Source organism: Sinocyclocheilus grahami, unplaced genomic scaffold, assembly GCF_001515645.1.
Source record: "Sinocyclocheilus grahami isolate Dianchi unplaced genomic scaffold, SAMN03320097.WGS_v1.1 scaffold253.1, whole genome shotgun sequence".
In the NCBI taxonomy this organism is placed as follows: domain Eukaryota; kingdom Metazoa; phylum Chordata; class Actinopteri; order Cypriniformes; family Cyprinidae; genus Sinocyclocheilus; species Sinocyclocheilus grahami.
The window spans coordinates 299,890-316,065 of record NW_015505432.1 but is presented as its reverse complement, the minus strand read 5'-3'; the positions used below and the strand labels follow the sequence as shown (position 1 = coordinate 316,065).

The window sequence follows — 16,176 nt, the reverse complement described above, 5'->3', positions numbered from 1 at the left end:
ATCCGTTGCCTGGGTTGCGTACGTATGTGTGGGGCGGAGCTATCAAAATAGGGGCGAGACACTTTTGGGGTAGGGGCGTGTTTGTTTTTGGTGATCTCAAATGTCAACATTGGCTACCAGACATCGCTTACCCCACCTTTAATCTTTTTTTTGTTTGTTTTGTTTTTTTCTCAAATGTATTACAACAACGTAAAAAAAATACAATATTCCAATAACGTAAAAAAAAAGAAACGAGGCTGAGGGTGTGGGGTTATATTGTAACAGAAAATGTTCACAAATTGAAACCTGATTCACAAATAGCTACAATAAGATCCACAAACAAATGTAATAAATTTCACAAAAGTTAAACTGATTCACAAATGAATGAATACAAATGACCTTATTGACGACAATACTTCTTTTTTTTTATATATATATAAATAAATAAATACATAAAAAAACAAAAAGCGGTTGTCCACTCTTAAACCAAAGCGGTGGGGGGAAACTCCGAAAGGGGCGGGGCTTCACACACTGACCCCCCCCCCTTGTGAGTCCCCGCCCCTTTTGGAGTGCTGCTATTCTAGTCAATGAAATTTCAGATTGTTTATCAGTGCAGCAGCAGTCTACAGAGGGAACTTAATATCAAAGTGAAATATCTTAGGAGTATAAGACATGAAAAGTTATTTATTTATAATATTTCTACACTGTACAAACAAATATAATAAGAAAATACCTTTTTTACTTGCTTACATGCTGTTTCTTTATAATTGTTTGTAAAATTTAACTAGCAATTTCAGAGTGAAAATTGTTTCTTCACCAATTTATTTTCAGTGTAAAGAACAGTGTACACTGTATTTAGTCAGCAGCACATTACTGTGAATGATTAATGTGTAATTATATCAGTAGAAATGATCAATACTCTTTGGAACACCGCTTGGTCAATCAAATGTGTGGGCTAACCAAGTATAAGATAATAATAAATTGATCTACAGTATAGTCTATGACTATATTTCTCACATTGTAACATTATGGTATGCCTAAAACACAAGACTAGCTACCAAATTTAAAAAAGTACATGTCTAGATAAGATATTTCTAGTTCGAATGTTCCTCTATATGATATGGCCCCTGTTCACCTTACTTTTTAAAATCATTTTTATCATAATCCTTGAGTGAAATAGGTAATGTCTTGCCTGTCATTAAACATGAATAAACATGATTAAAAATGATCACAGCATGCATTACTTTTGTAATTTCAGCCAATTTTGAAGTAAAAAAACAAACAAAACTGAAATACTATTTTCTTGCTTAAAGAAAGTACTCTTCGTTTTGTTTATAACTTATACAAATTATAGAGCACACATGGCCTCATGCTCAAAAATTACATACATGACTTAGGTCTGGCCTTGAAAAAGGTAAAGTCATATTTTCCCTTAGATTCCAAGCAAGGTACATACATCAGATATAGAATGGACTTACATTATTATTATTACGATTGTTGTTACATTATTATTATTATCATTACTTTTGTTATTACTGATTTTACTGTTGCCATCATCACAATGTATTCTCATCACCATCTTTAGTATTATTATGCATGCTAGTACTACTTGAATACTACTACTTTTATTGTCAGATGGTCATCACTGTTTATTTTCATTGCTGTTCTACTGCTGTTTTTGTGTTTTGTGTTCATCATATGTTGTATGTTTTGCACTCTTAATATATATAAAAAAAGATATAGAATGGACTCTATGCATAAATCACTTTAACACTGACTTTCAGCCAGAAATGTGCAGCCTGGATGTGTTGAAGCTAGTTGCCAAAAGTCAGTGATTCTGCAGATTTTGGCCAATTGAGTGTGGGTTTACAAACTTTAAAATACATAATGTACAATATGTCAGGAAAGAGTGCAGCTAATACACTTTGCTATAAACGTTATAGCAGATATTAAGTTGCTGGCAGAGTCTAGAAGAAACATGGAAGCAGAGTCCAGCAGATTCAGGCATGTTCTATTACAGAGCTCATTTATTCAGTTCCAGACATTTCTGACATGTGTGGGGGGTATTTCATCAAAATCCATCCTCCTTTATGCTAATCTACATCAGCGGGCCTATTCACACTTGCCACTTCGTGTGCTTTCTCACATCGGATAGTTGCAAGCTTTTTAAGTTATGACTATTTCTAATGAAACTGTTCAACAAACAAACTACACTGAGATTATATACATACAAATTCAAATTAAATTGATTGAGTTGTGGTTCTGAAACCAATTCATTTGAGCTATTTCAGTTAAAAAGGAAATCAACTAGCATGTACATTTTATTTGTAACTGGCAGCAGCACAATCTTTTCCCATTGAGTCAATGTAGTGTGTTCATGTAGCCACCCACACCCTAACCACCAGCAATACCCTTTAGCACAATGCTAACCACAAACCACTCTTTTAAATGTCAAACGTAACAGCATTAAACTCACTAAAACACATACAATTACACTTCATTTCAACATTTTGGGGTCGATAAGATCCGCTAAACCTCTGCGAGCCACGAAAGTCACAGAACTAGTTCCGTCCGTTTTTCAACTTTTATTTAAAACATATTTCGCCAAACACCATGCCTATTGTGCAGTACTGAGACATAAAAAAAGGACACATTTCCCCATTCAGTCCTCGTCGATCGAATGAAACGTTCTTTAATATCAGCTGCAGCCAATGCTGACTGGTGTCACCACTGGAGCCAACATGTCAACTAACAGAACACAAAAAGTTATGAACACGTTCTACATATTTGGACCGGCATTTTTTTTATTCAATAACTTCTTTTTTTTCTCCAAACATGTACACAGAAATTTCAATATGCAATATATATATATGTGCATACATACATGTTGGTGTATACGATATTCTCTAAAAAGTCATGGCTGCTGTGCGCTTAAAGAGAGGAAGGTAGGTTTCTTCTGTGTTATTTGTAGTCCACACAAAGGGTTCGGGATCTGCTAGACAGACAGTGGAAGGTTATACGAGGGTTATAGAGCATCTCCAGTGCATTTCAGAAGAGCATGTTGGGAGGAAGAACGTGTGGGAGCTGCCTACAGAGTGGAGAACATGCACCAAACACTTATTGAGCTTCACAATACTGCACTTTACCCTATTCTGAAAGAAGGGAAAGAGAGCCAAAAAACGACTGAAGTTACACGGTACCTAAATTTGTTTTGTGACGTTTATCACGGAAACTCTGACCTCAGGACAGACGCTCTGGGAGGAGTTTCCTGTGACTTTTTGATCGATGGCGTGCGTGTACAACACCATCACTGCTACAGTATTGAAATGACACACTGTTCTCCCTCCCAACAGTACCTCAGATGAAATAGGATGTGGGATTGTGTTCGTGGGGTAAAATGTCAAAATAAAGGCCCTATGTAAAGACACACCTTTGGGTAAAAGTGCAGATCAATTTTTTGCCTCCGTTTCTCATAATAACTTGGTCACAAGGCTCTAATTCTACATCAGCACTCTTACTTTGGGATGTGTCATACACACCTGCCCATTCTTTGGTAAAATTCAGCTCATTTATCACAGAGCTAAACATCCAATTCAAACTATGCAGCTCTACATGTTAATGATAATCCGAGGGGAGGGTCAGTCCGAGAACGATCCATCAATGCACACATAACATTCCTAGCTCCTTTTTTGAGTCAAGGCATCACCAATGCGAGTGATTTCGTCCCTATGTATCTTCAGGTATGAGTACAGTAATGTGTGTGTGTGTGTACACGAGGAAGGAAGTGTGTGTTGGAAACAGAGATGAGCAGAATGTGAGAGTGGATTCGGAGGGATTGGTGTGGACTTCAGACCTCTACATCATACCCATCTGCATCAGAGAGTTGGCGTATGCCATCGGCTTGACATCTGGATGAGCCTGAGGAGAGGGGAAAAGAAAATCACTTCACAGACTGCATTTATCACAGCAATACACAGCTAACTAGTGATTAACTGACCCTTTTTTGGGATTATTATACAAATGAGAGTAGCAGGGTTTCTGAAGGTACATTTAAATACTTTTAGACCACACAATGAGTTGTATTAGCAACACGTCAAAGTTTACAACAAATTACAACTTCCAACAGATCTCCATGACTTTTTTAATTCGTTTTATAAAAACAAAACTTAAGACTTCGATAGCTCTCCTCCAAACAAGTAGAATATGGAAATAACTTTTACTTTACCTTCTGATCACACTGCAAAATAGTGTTGCTCTTCACCAGCAATTTCATAATTTTTTTTATTTTTTTGTTTTTTATTGCCTAAAGACTGTTAAATCAAGATATATTTACTTGAGAAGCAAAATGGCATGTCTTCTGTGAAACTGATCAAAATGAAGCAAGTTTATGATTAAAAAGAACAAATATCCACCAACGGAATTAGGAAAAAAAACATAATTGAAAGGGAAATTAAGTTTTCATACACCATTTACAGCTATTTATGACTAAAACAAAACAAACCTCAATTTTGGGTAACACTTTTTTTTCTCGATAGTCCACTTTAGACATTCTATTAACAGTAAGTAACTTTGCAACTACATGTCAACTAGCAGTTAGTAGAGTATTAGTAGACTGTCTGCTTAATATCTTCTAACTCTTTCTTTGTCAACTTATTCTACTAACCCTAAACCTACCCTAACAGTCTACTCTGAGAGTTAGTAGACATGTAGATGCAAATTAATGATAATTAGTTGACATGTAGTTGACATGTAGTTAAAGTTTTTTTATAGTTAGTAGAATGTCTAAAGTGGACTATCGAAATAAAGTGTAACCCGATTTTGTATATTTTCTCAGAAAACAAGACTTCACATGTTCATTTTGCAGTAAATGTATCCTGATCTAAAGATGTATAGATATTTGAACTGAAAAAAAAGGCAAAATACTTAGGAAGATATACATTTTTTGCCAACATTTAATGCCATGATTTTATAAATGTAAGACTTTTTAAAGGAGACATTATGCCCCTTTTTACATTATATAATATATGTCTCTGGTGTCCCCAGAATTTGTCTGTGAAGTTTCAGCTCAAAATACTCCACAGATGATTTATTATATCATTTTGAAAATGCCTATTTTGAGTGGAAGCAGAAACACGCTGTTTTTCGGGCCTGTCTCTTTAAATGCAAATGAGCTGCTGCTCCCCGCCTCCTTTTCCAGAATAGAGCTGCACCATTACAGCTCAGACCTGCTAAAAACATCTGTTTTGGTTCTGATTATCATGTTTATCGCGCTGAAATCATGCGTTTTAAACCATATGAGTTTAAACTTCTGATATAGGCTTTTCTGAGTGCACTGTTCTGTGCTCGTCTGTGCAGCCAAACACAGATCAGTTAGCATGTTTTGCACAAACGTTCGGCACGGCATTAGAGCTGGCACACCGTTGTCGCTGCTTGCGAAAACACAATAATGGCGCTGTGGGTGTAAACTTACAGATTAAGGGGCGGTGATATTATAATGATATTCATTATGTGTCACCTTTAAAGCCTTATTTTGTGGAAGGGCAAATTAAGACTTTGCAATACATTTTTAAAGCCTACAAAAACCCTGATTAATATTTAAATAATTTTACAGTGATTGCAATAAATGCATACTGTCGATATGGGGTGCTGTGTGTACATTAATGAGGAAAAAAAATTAACTTAAATGATTTTAGCAAATGGCTGCAATATAACAAAGAGTGAAAAATTTAAGGGGGTCTGAATACTTTCCGTACCCACTGTATATACACAGAGCTGTTACAGTTGAACTCTCCGGTCCACATCCATTTTGCATGGACAGACGGGCCGTCACGTACACTCGTTTTTATGCAGCCTACAAATACACACTTCAGAAGATCTGACAGCTGAATTTGACAAAGTTTGCAAAATTAAACATTAATTAGATATTCAAAAACTTGTTTAAATCATATAAATGCATATATGTAGAATGCTGACGGTAGATGAGAAAGTACTATAGCGTTTGCCTTTCCATTACCAATAAGAGAAAAGCAAACGCTAAAATACTTTTTAGTATACCAATTTGTTGTTGTTGTTTAGAGTTAAAAGTCCTGCATGTTGTCCAAATAACAGTTTCTGACATATCGGCTAAAGAGAAATCTTATCAGCCAATGCCGATAAATAAATGCCAAATATTGGCCCTGGCGATATATCGGTCGAGCACTAAAAATGACTGAATGTAAATATAAATCATGGATAAATGTAACTGCACTGACCACAGCAGTAAACTGGTGGAACTCTGGCTTGAGGTCTGATCCCCTGAGATGAATGTAAGCTCCTTTATTTCCCATCTGGTCACTTAAAACAAAACAGAAGCACACAGGAAAGAATAAGTCATTAATATACACCGGAAGTAATCATTCCCACCACAATGTGTAACTGATGGAGTCTCTATTCAGGGGTTCGGACATTTCATTCTGACTTGACCCAAACATGTTCTAGCACATAGTTTGTTTTCAATAAGGTTGTAATTATTTATAATAATGGGGGAAAAAATCATTTATGCTTTTTATAATTCAATATGCTTTAGACTGATGTCTAATGTAATGAGTGCTGACTCTGCACTCTCTCCAAATAAAGTCTTTGGTTTTATATTGTAATATTGACAAAATGTGGCACATTACATCTGCTGATTTTTGTACCACCATCTTCAATTCTGCAATTTTAGCCAGCTCTTGTTTTTAGTGAGCCACATAAAGTGGAGCAAAATTACGCTGATCGCCATTAGACAATCATTTTCATAATGGTACGGTACAGCAGTAATCAGGCTTAATGCAGCTGTAATCAGTCAGGCTTAATTTTCTTTATGCATAATTTTGGGGTAAAATATGACCAGGACATGTTCTTGACATGACATTCACCCAGATGTTTTTATGACCCTTGGTTGATTTTAATACATCCTGTTTGTGTAAATCACATTTCGCACTACTAAGGACAGCGAGAGGTTTCCGTACCAGTAGTTTGGTGCTGAGAACACGGTGATGCACTTCCCTGAGTGAGTGACCTCGTAACCCTCGGCTTTCACCTCATGACTGCGCACTATGTACTGCAGCTTGTTCTGTTCCAGAAAGCGCTCCGTAACGTCAGGCCCAAACTGACAGCTCACACCCCGCTTGCTGATGGACCGTCCGTCCTGGAGGAGAACACACATCAGTCAAACACAGCTGCGGCCGAAAACCTCCGCTTAGCTGAAGGAGGGGAACAGGAACTGACCTGCGGCTGAGGATCTGACCACAGGAGATCGCACATCGGACCTGCGCAAGAAAGTTACAAATTACACCTCCGAGTTTTACATTGTCCAATGAAAAGTGCTTGGCCATGCAACACTTGAGTTCTGAGCGTGACTGGATTAGGACTCTCTTTGTAAAATTGAACAGTGTTCCTCTGTAGTATCCATTAGCGCTAGGGTTGGGTACCGAACTCGGTACTTTTAAGGGTATCGACCGAATTGCGTCGGTACTACAGAGTACCGATTCACGTTAAATCAATTGGGGCCAAATTTCGGTACCTGAGAACGCTTTATCTGGGCGCATATGCTACAGAGAGAGAAAGAGAGACCCTGTGACGTGAGGTCACCCCTACAACTCGTTCAAACAACACACAGGGCAAGCCGAAATGTTCTGAAGTGTGGTTTCTAGGGCCATATGGTTTCTGTGAAAACGCGGACGGGATCGTGGAGTCCATTCATAAAAACGTACTTTACTCTATAACACGGAATGCCACGGAATTCGTCAATTTTGGACGAATAAATCAAAAGTAGCCACTGCCACTTAATTCAAATCGCAATATGAACTAGTGTCTGTGAATATTAAAATGCAAAAAAGACGGTTTAAATATGAATCCTGCATGTTCCGCTTGCCTCTGTATGTATGAATGGCGGAAACGTGGTTTTGTTTACTACACAAATACTGAAGCATGCGTGATGCTCGTGGCGATTTCCGGCCTCTGCGTCTCACTATATGACGGCATGAACAAAAAAAGTAATCTCAGTCACGTCGCGAGAATTTTACCGTTTCATTTGAGAAAACTAGCGTCATCATACTGTATACACAGTTATACTTTATAATATTAACAGATAATATTTTATCAATATAAAAGTACGGTTCAACATGTAACAGAAAAATATTACTCTTGTACAGTATAATGTACATCTTTAAATATTACATTTTCTATCAAATTTAAATAAAACAATTAAAGGATAAAATTAAATATTACAACCAGATTAATCACTTAATTGTAGAAAAAAGAATACAATTATTAGCCTATTAAAAAAAATGTTTTAAAGGAATATTCACACAATTTTTCTTCCGTGTATTAATTTCAAGAGTAAACCTCAGTTTGTCTGCCAAAAAATAAAAGGGTTTAATTTTCATTTGATTTAAAATAAATGTTTAATGCCTTCATTTGATTTTCAGAAAAGTTAAAACAAGAAAAGAAAAGAAAGAAAGAAAGAAAAAGTTTGTAGGGCCCTATTGTTCAAAATGTTGAAATTGAGACTTTTTGACTTATTTTTAAATGAAATAAATGTTTTTGTAATTATACAGAGAGTGAAGTACCGAAAAAAGGTACCGTTGGATACCGTACCGGTTAAAATGTGAACTGTACCCAACCCTAATTAGAGCTGGACAATTTTATTGGTTAATTTGAATGTATTGTTTTGTAACAATTTTATTTTATCTTTTAAATCAAGGAATCATAGTTTTGAATAAAAATATTAGTAAATGTTATGATTGCACAATGACAATAAGCCAATGTTAACGGTTAAGAAAAAAAAATGATCGCATGACGCGTGTGACACGCTCTATAAAGGAGCGTAACAAAACATATTATCGCTAGTTCACAAAAAATGTGTTTTTGCTTTGAAAACCATGAGACAGGGCAGTGGAATGGAAAAAAAATACAAGGTTATGAGACGGGAGTTTAACTTCTTTTAGCTTGATTGCTGTGTTTTTAGAACGCAGTTTGAAGTGTGAGACGCTGTAAAAAAAAAAAAAAAAGTGAAACGTGAGTGCAACGGTCAAACACGTCCGTTAAATGTTTACATATAAAAACAATGAAAGGAATGAAATTCTGTAAAAACTACTACAGTATTTCATATTTGCATGATGGTGACGGCTGGAAAGCTGCTGTTATTTTCTGTTTTTATATTTACTGTAAATAATAGTCTACTACTAGTTAGGGGTGTGCGACAATGACAAAAAATTATATCGATATTTTCTGGAATTTTGTTGATACCGATTAGACGATATTTTGCGGAGTGAGTTATAGTGCTGCTACTGTGGCAGGGTTAGGACTGCCGTGGATAGCTGACTCCCAAAGCTTTTGATGTTCTTCATATTTTGTGAGGTGGTTAGTTTGTAGGAGTAACAGAAATTAACTTTTCCAATAAGTTTCACCTTTTCTGGGCATTTTTAATTTTCTGAAGCCATTTTTTCTAACCTAAATAAATGTATGCATCATCTTTTGTGTCAAATTCTTATATTTAATCAATAAGTTCAAATAGTAAGACACAACAGGGCTGTTAACAGTCAAATGAAATCAGTATCAACAAAATGTGTGTTTGCAATGCAGAGGTGGCACAGAAGCTGCATCTGAAGTGGCATTTAGATGCATTTACAGAGACTGTTTAATGCAGGACATGAATGCAGGTAACCTGCAGACACAAATGCATAAATGATGTTTTGATGTTTAAAAAAAATAAATAAATAGGCTACTGATAATTGAAATGATTTGGGGGAAAAAAGGGAAAATATCCGTTAAATATAAACCTAAAATCGCCAGTATGTGGTGGCAAATCACTGCACGAGTGAGTCATTGAGTCATTCATTCAACCGATTCATTCAAACGGCTGATTGATTCAGTAACGAAACACCTGGTGTGTTGGTCAGAGACGCAAAACAGTTCTGCTGTGGCTTCCTTTGGAACTATTTTCATCGTCGAAATACAACAAAAACAAGAACTGTTGTGTCTAAAATGTGAGTCACTTAACTCTTTCCCCGCCATTGACGAATTATCTCGTCTTTTACAAGAAAACGCTTCACCGCCGTTATACACTCGGGGGCGCTATTACGCATCTTCTGAACGAGTACAAAACCTCACGAACAAAAACACACGTGAACAGGACGGAGAAAAGAGCAATCTCTTATGTAAACAGATGCATTTGACAAATAATGCGATCCTCACCAATAGACAGCATATAAATGAAAACGGCATAATGTTATGGAGTAAAATATTGATCCAGGAAGTGGTATGTCTGTGCAAGCTTTGGAGGTGTTGATGGAAGCGATTTACTGGATTTATAACTTTGATAATCGTACTGAATATTATCCAGACGTAGTATATGATACATTTATTTTCTCACCTTTTTTGCTCAAAATTATGCATTTTTTATGAAACCTACCTGTATCATATTGTATACTATATATACTAAGTGTTGATAAAAAAATAATGCTTTAAACAGATTTTTTTGTTTAAAAGTAGAGGCCCTGATCTTTATTTTGGTGTATTGCATATTCAAATATACTGGAGGCCATCAAATTTAAGTGAAAATCATCAAAATCGCTGCCGGTGACTGGCAACTTTAAAAAAAAAAAAAAATGCTGGTAGGGAAAGAGTTAATATTAAATTCTTGTTTATTGAACTGTTCATCAAATCAATATCACATTTGCAATCATGCTGATATTTGGAGAAAGACATCACTCTTTGTGTGATATTAACTATATCTGATTATATAAATATAAATGACATATAAAAGTCATATGGGGGCATTTTTGCCGCCTTATCTTGAATTTTGGGGGAATCCTAAAAGTATTTTAATAGACTAAATCACGCAGTGAAAGTGTGAACTTGTGCAGTCGTCTAACCTGCGGGCACACTCTGGGTGTGTTTTTGTTTGGTTTTTACGATATAATCGATAACGTCAAATCGCATATCATTTAAACAACAATTATGATATTATCATAGACTAATATATATATATATATATATATATATCGCACACCCCTACCACTGGTGTTATACTTTTAGTGATTTGGAATTTGAATTGCCTTGACTTTTTGAGTTGATCTCTAAAACTGAATGTTTACATTTTGGCTAAGAAAAGTTAAGCATTTTTCTTAATTTATATTTTTTCTTAACATACAGGACATGTTTAAGACAAGTTTATACAGTATTTGCCTTCATATTTAATAAGTGCATCCGTCTTGCATTTACATCTTGTTGATCACTTGGAATAAAACCGTCTTTAACCAGATGGTTTTGTTTTAATACAGAGAATGTTACTTGAATCATGTTGTAGTTGTTTTTAAGTTGACTAGTTAAATAATTTTTTTTATTTTTATCTTGAACCAGTCAAACATTCTGGGGGGAAAAAATACAAAAATAAAGATTTTTTTTTGTCATATCACACAGCCTATGCAGGACCACATAAGCTTGGACATTAACAAAATGATCTTGCGATATCGGTCACGTCTTACCAGAGTCTGGAGGCTGTCTGTTCCTGTCTATCTTTCTAATGTCATCTAAGGTCACACCATCCTCACTAAACAGTCCTCCATGCATCACCTGAAACACAATTCAACCCGCATTCACATTCAAACACAAAAATACAAAGTGGTGTAAATGCGACAGCAGAATGTGCTGAATCTGATGAGCGGCCTCCTGTCGTACCAGCACTTTGTTATTGATGCACTGTGTGAGAGGAAGCCACTGGAAGACTTCACTGAAGAGCTGGAACATCTGGGCGGTGTACTTCGCTTTCACCTCACCCTCGAAGCCGTACATCTGATTCATGTTATCCGTCTCGTGGTTACCTTCACAGAACAGACGTTTCAAATGCTAACATTTATCCATCACACACAAGCATGTTTGGTAATCTGTACTAGGAAACGCTGGCGTGACCTCACCTCTAAGCAGGTGGAAGTGTTCTGGATAGAGCAGCTTGAAGCCAAACAGTGTGAGAATGACTTCTACAGAGAAAGAGCCGCGGTCCACAAAGTCACCATTGAACAGCTGAGAGCCTGAAGTCAAGGCTAATTCACTGGATCTCAGTGTGTGTGTGTGGGGGGGGGGTAGTTGTATATAAAATACAACTACCACTACAACGGATTTTAATTGTTTTCTATGCTCCAGACCTATATAATAACAGACGGCTGCAATAATGCTCTCTTCTATTGTCTGATTCAACTGGACGTGTCATGAAGCTCTTCGCTGATTGGCTTGCGCGAGAACGCGGCATGCAAATTTTCTGCTCGAGTTGAAATTTTTTAACTTGCACGGAAGACGCGATTGAGGCATTTCGCGTCATTCGCGTCGCCCAGCGCGAATTCGCCTCTATTCGCGCCTTAGAGTTGATGTTACATGTAATCTACTCATGATGGTTTAAATATTTATTATAATATTATACAGTTAAACAATTCATATTCGATTACATACTCAAGAGAACAGGTATGCCAACATTACAAACCCGAAAGGAAAGGATACGTAAGGATTAGTTATAGATGGTAAACCGTTCAGCTCAAAGATATTTAGAAGATCGTAGTACTGGCCATGTGTGTCTCCACAAATAGTTATTTCCTCCGTCTAAACAACAAGAGAAATGAAAAGTGAGAACAGCATTATCATTTCATCATCAAAGGAAATTACTAGATGGACAAAAACAAAACCACAACAAAAGACAGAAATAGAATTCCAGCTTTTTTGGCGACTGAAGACTGTGTAAACTGTGTAAACGCTCATTCTGTTCTCTTACCTCTTTTAATGAAATTTCAACAAGACTCGGAAGCTTGGATAAAACTTCTTTAACTTGAACCAGCATCTGAAAGACAGTCATATTGATTATGATCATGAGTCAGTGACAAGACTGTTTAGTAGGATCTACTGATTTATTCAAATTACATTAAGGGTGCTTTCACACTTGGTTCGCTTGCCTGGTCCGAACCCGAGTTCGATTGCTCCCCCCTCCCCCTGCTGGACTGCGTTCATATTATTTTATTTGGGTCTGAACCGCGGTTCGTTTGCGTCATCAAGCCAGCAGCGGTTTACCCCGTTCCTTAGTAACGATGACGCAGGAGCAGAGGCCCAAATGCATAACATTGCTCTCTGCACTGTTATATATTTACGTTTTTGAACCGTTAGTTTTGTTTACAAAGCTTCGGTACATAACGGCACTTACGTCTATCTTACGAATGTACTGCAAATGCTCTAAAGAACGCTGAAGGCGAACAGAAATTAGATATACAGCTCGCTGTTTGCAGCGCGTCAGTCACGCTCGTCAGGAAAGGGAGCGAAACAAACACACATTTTTATCAAATAATACATAATTAATAGCGGTTCACTTCCGCGATTTGGTACGACTGCGCTCACATCAGCAGCGAACCGTACCGGAGTTCACATGAATCGTACCCCAGACCCCACTTTTTAAGTGGACTCGGGTACGGTTTGCGGGTGCGCCCCCGAGTTCGGAAGACAGCGTTCACATCATCCAAACCAGGGATGCCAGGTTTGCACAAGAAAACCCACCCAATCGCTACTCAAAACTAGTCCAAAACTAGCCCAATCGCGTTTCGAGGGGGGCCCCAGTTAAAAATCGAGTTCCGGGGGTAAAATACACGTTTTTTGTCTGGGTTCCCCTGCTAAAATTCGCATTCAATGGGATAAATATCATGTTATTGAAGTCTCTTCAACCCGCGGCAACAGTGTTAAAGTAGCCCAATTCCACGGGAAAACCGCAGACTTGGCAACACTGATCCAAAGGAACCGAACTCTGACGTCAATCGAACCCGGGTGCGCACCAAAAGTTCTAGTGTGAAAGCACCCTAAAAATGCAATCTATAAAGACAATAACTTGAACACCCATATTCTATGACAAACTTACTGAAATTGTATATTTATTTTAATTTCATCAGTTTCATTTTGTGGCACATGATAAGGACTGCATGATAAAAGTTAAACTGATCATCATGATTATTTTGCTTAAATTATAATTGTGAATTGTTGTCATTTGACAAATATCTTTAGCATTTCATCAGAATTATTACATGAGATTTGACCTCATTTACTTTTGTGATTTATTACACTTACCATATAAACTAACACTGTTTTAGCTGATAAAAGCTAAAACAGTGAAATTCCTAATATTAATTCCAATAATTCCACATACAAACACTAAAACAACAAAAGACTCTGTACTGATTTTTTCAGTGATTACACTGTTTTTTCATTACAGCTACAAAAGTTACTCAGAGCAGTGTGTGATTTTCTTTTTGTCTTTTGTTGTCTGATAAACATTAAGGTCAGAGTTGGAAGTGGGTTTATTGGGCTGCTGTCACTTTAAGAGCTAATGCACGGATCTAATATATTTAGGAACATTAAATGTTTACCCAACTGTTTACATTCATTTAAGACAAAGCTGACTGTGTTTATGTGTATATTTTGATGTATTTTGTGAGCATTTGACCGTTTAAACACAAATCAATTCAGTACTCAAGACACCGTGCAACCTGCGACTTTATATGTGCGCACTTCGACTGTGAACATAAACCGTCTCACAGACAATGTCTTGAGCATCAGTTCTCTTCCAAACCTTTTAGCGCTTGTTTTTAAACCACAAGGCTTAAAAGTGCAAGTGTGCAGCACTACAACCTCACGTGAGCGTAATCCGAATGCATTTCTACAGGTTTATTTGATATGATCGATATATCGCCCAGACTTAAGTAAAGGAATGATAGATGAACACAGTTATGTTTCAAGATCTGTGTGTGTGTGTGTCTGTGTGCGTGTCTGTGTGCGTGTCTGTGTGCGTGTCTGTGTGCGTGTCTGTGTGCGTGTCTGTGTGCGTGTCTGTGTGCGTGTCTGTGTGCGTGTCTGTGTGCGTGTCTGTGTGCGTGTCTGTGTGCGTGTCTGTGTGCGTGTCTGTGTGCGTGTCTGTGTTGTGTGTGTCTGTGTGGGTGTGCGCGGGTGTCTGTGTCTGTGTGCGTGTGTCTGTGTCTGTGTGCGCGTGTCTGTGTCTGTGTGCGCGTGTCTGTGTCTGTGTGCGCGTGTCTGTGTCTGTGTGCGCGTGTCTGTGTCTGTGCGCGCGTGTCTGTGTCTGTGCGCGCGTCTGTGTCTGTGCGCGCGTCTGTGTCTGTCTGTGTGCGCGTGTCTGTGTGCGCGTGTCTGTGCGCGCGTCTGTGTGTGTGCGCGTCTGTGCACGCGTGTCTGTGTCTGTGTGCGTGTCTGTGTCTGTGTCCGTGTCCGTGTGCGTTAGCGCTTGTTTTTAAACCACAAGGCTTAAAAGTGCAAGTGTGCAGCACTACAACCTCACGTGAGCGTAATCCGAATGCATTTCTACAGGTTTATTTGATATGATCGATATATCGCCCAGACTTAAGTAAAGGAATGATAGATGAACACATTTATGTTTCAAGATCTGTGTGTGTGTGTGTCTGTGTGCGTGTCTGTGTCTGTGTGCGTGTCTGTGTGCGTGTCTGTGTGCGTGTCTGTGTGAGTGTCTGTGTGCGTGTGCGTGTCTGTGTGCGTGTGCGTGTCTGCGTGCGTGTCTGTGTGCGCGTGCGTGTCTGTGTGCGCGTGCGTGTCTGTGTGCGCGCGCGTGTCTGTGTGCGTGTGCGCGCGTGTCTGTGTCTGTGTGCGCGTGTCTGTGTCTGTGTGCGCGTGTCTGTGTCTGTGTGCGCGTGTCTGTGTCTGTGTGCGCGTGTCTGTGTCTGTGCGCGCGTCTGTGTCTGTGCGCGCGTCTGTGTCTGTGCGCGTGTCTGTGTGCGCGTGTCTGTGTGCGCGTGTCTGTGCGCGCGTCTGTGTGTGTGCGTGTCTGTGTGCGCGTGTCCGTGTCCGTGTCTGTGTGCGTGTCTGTGTGCGTGTCTGTGTGCGCGTCTGTGTGCGCGTGTCTGTGTCCGTGTGCGTGTCCGTGTGCGTGTCCGTGTGCGTGTCCGTGTCCGTGGGCGTGTCTGTGTCCGTGTCCGTGGGCGTGTCTGTGTGCGTGTCTGTGTCTGTGTGCGTGTCTGTGTGCGCGTGTCTGTGTGTGTGTGCGTGTCTGTGTGCGCGTGTCTGTGTGCGTGTGCGTGTCCGTGTCTGTGTCTGTGTCCGTGTCCGTGGGCGTGTCTGTGGGCGTGTCTGTGTGCGTGTCTGTGTGCGTGTCTGTGTGCGTGTCTGTGTGCGTGTCTGTGTGCG

The 16,176-nt window shown here is 38.7% G+C and overlaps 1 protein-coding gene across 1 annotated transcript in view; it reads right to left on the bottom strand.

The window, feature by feature from the left end:
- Positions 1-1,984: 1,984 nt before the first annotated feature.
- The window catches only part of LOC107598565 (protein phosphatase 5, catalytic subunit), a 20,647-nt gene continuing 6,455 nt past the window's right edge, over positions 1,985-16,176 (bottom strand). Inside the window, exons 5-13 of the mRNA XM_016289939.1 lie at positions 12,764-12,829; positions 12,496-12,594; positions 11,919-12,024; positions 11,683-11,825; positions 11,490-11,577; positions 7,228-7,268; positions 6,969-7,147; positions 6,231-6,312; positions 1,985-3,897 (exon numbers count right to left, since the gene is read on the bottom strand). Of these exons, the coding sequence (XP_016145425.1) occupies positions 3,835-3,897; positions 6,231-6,312; positions 6,969-7,147; positions 7,228-7,268; positions 11,490-11,577; positions 11,683-11,825; positions 11,919-12,024; positions 12,496-12,594; positions 12,764-12,829 (867 nt within the window). The 3' untranslated portion in view covers positions 1,985-3,834. The remainder of the gene's footprint in view (positions 3,898-6,230; positions 6,313-6,968; positions 7,148-7,227; positions 7,269-11,489; positions 11,578-11,682; positions 11,826-11,918; positions 12,025-12,495; positions 12,595-12,763; positions 12,830-16,176) is intronic.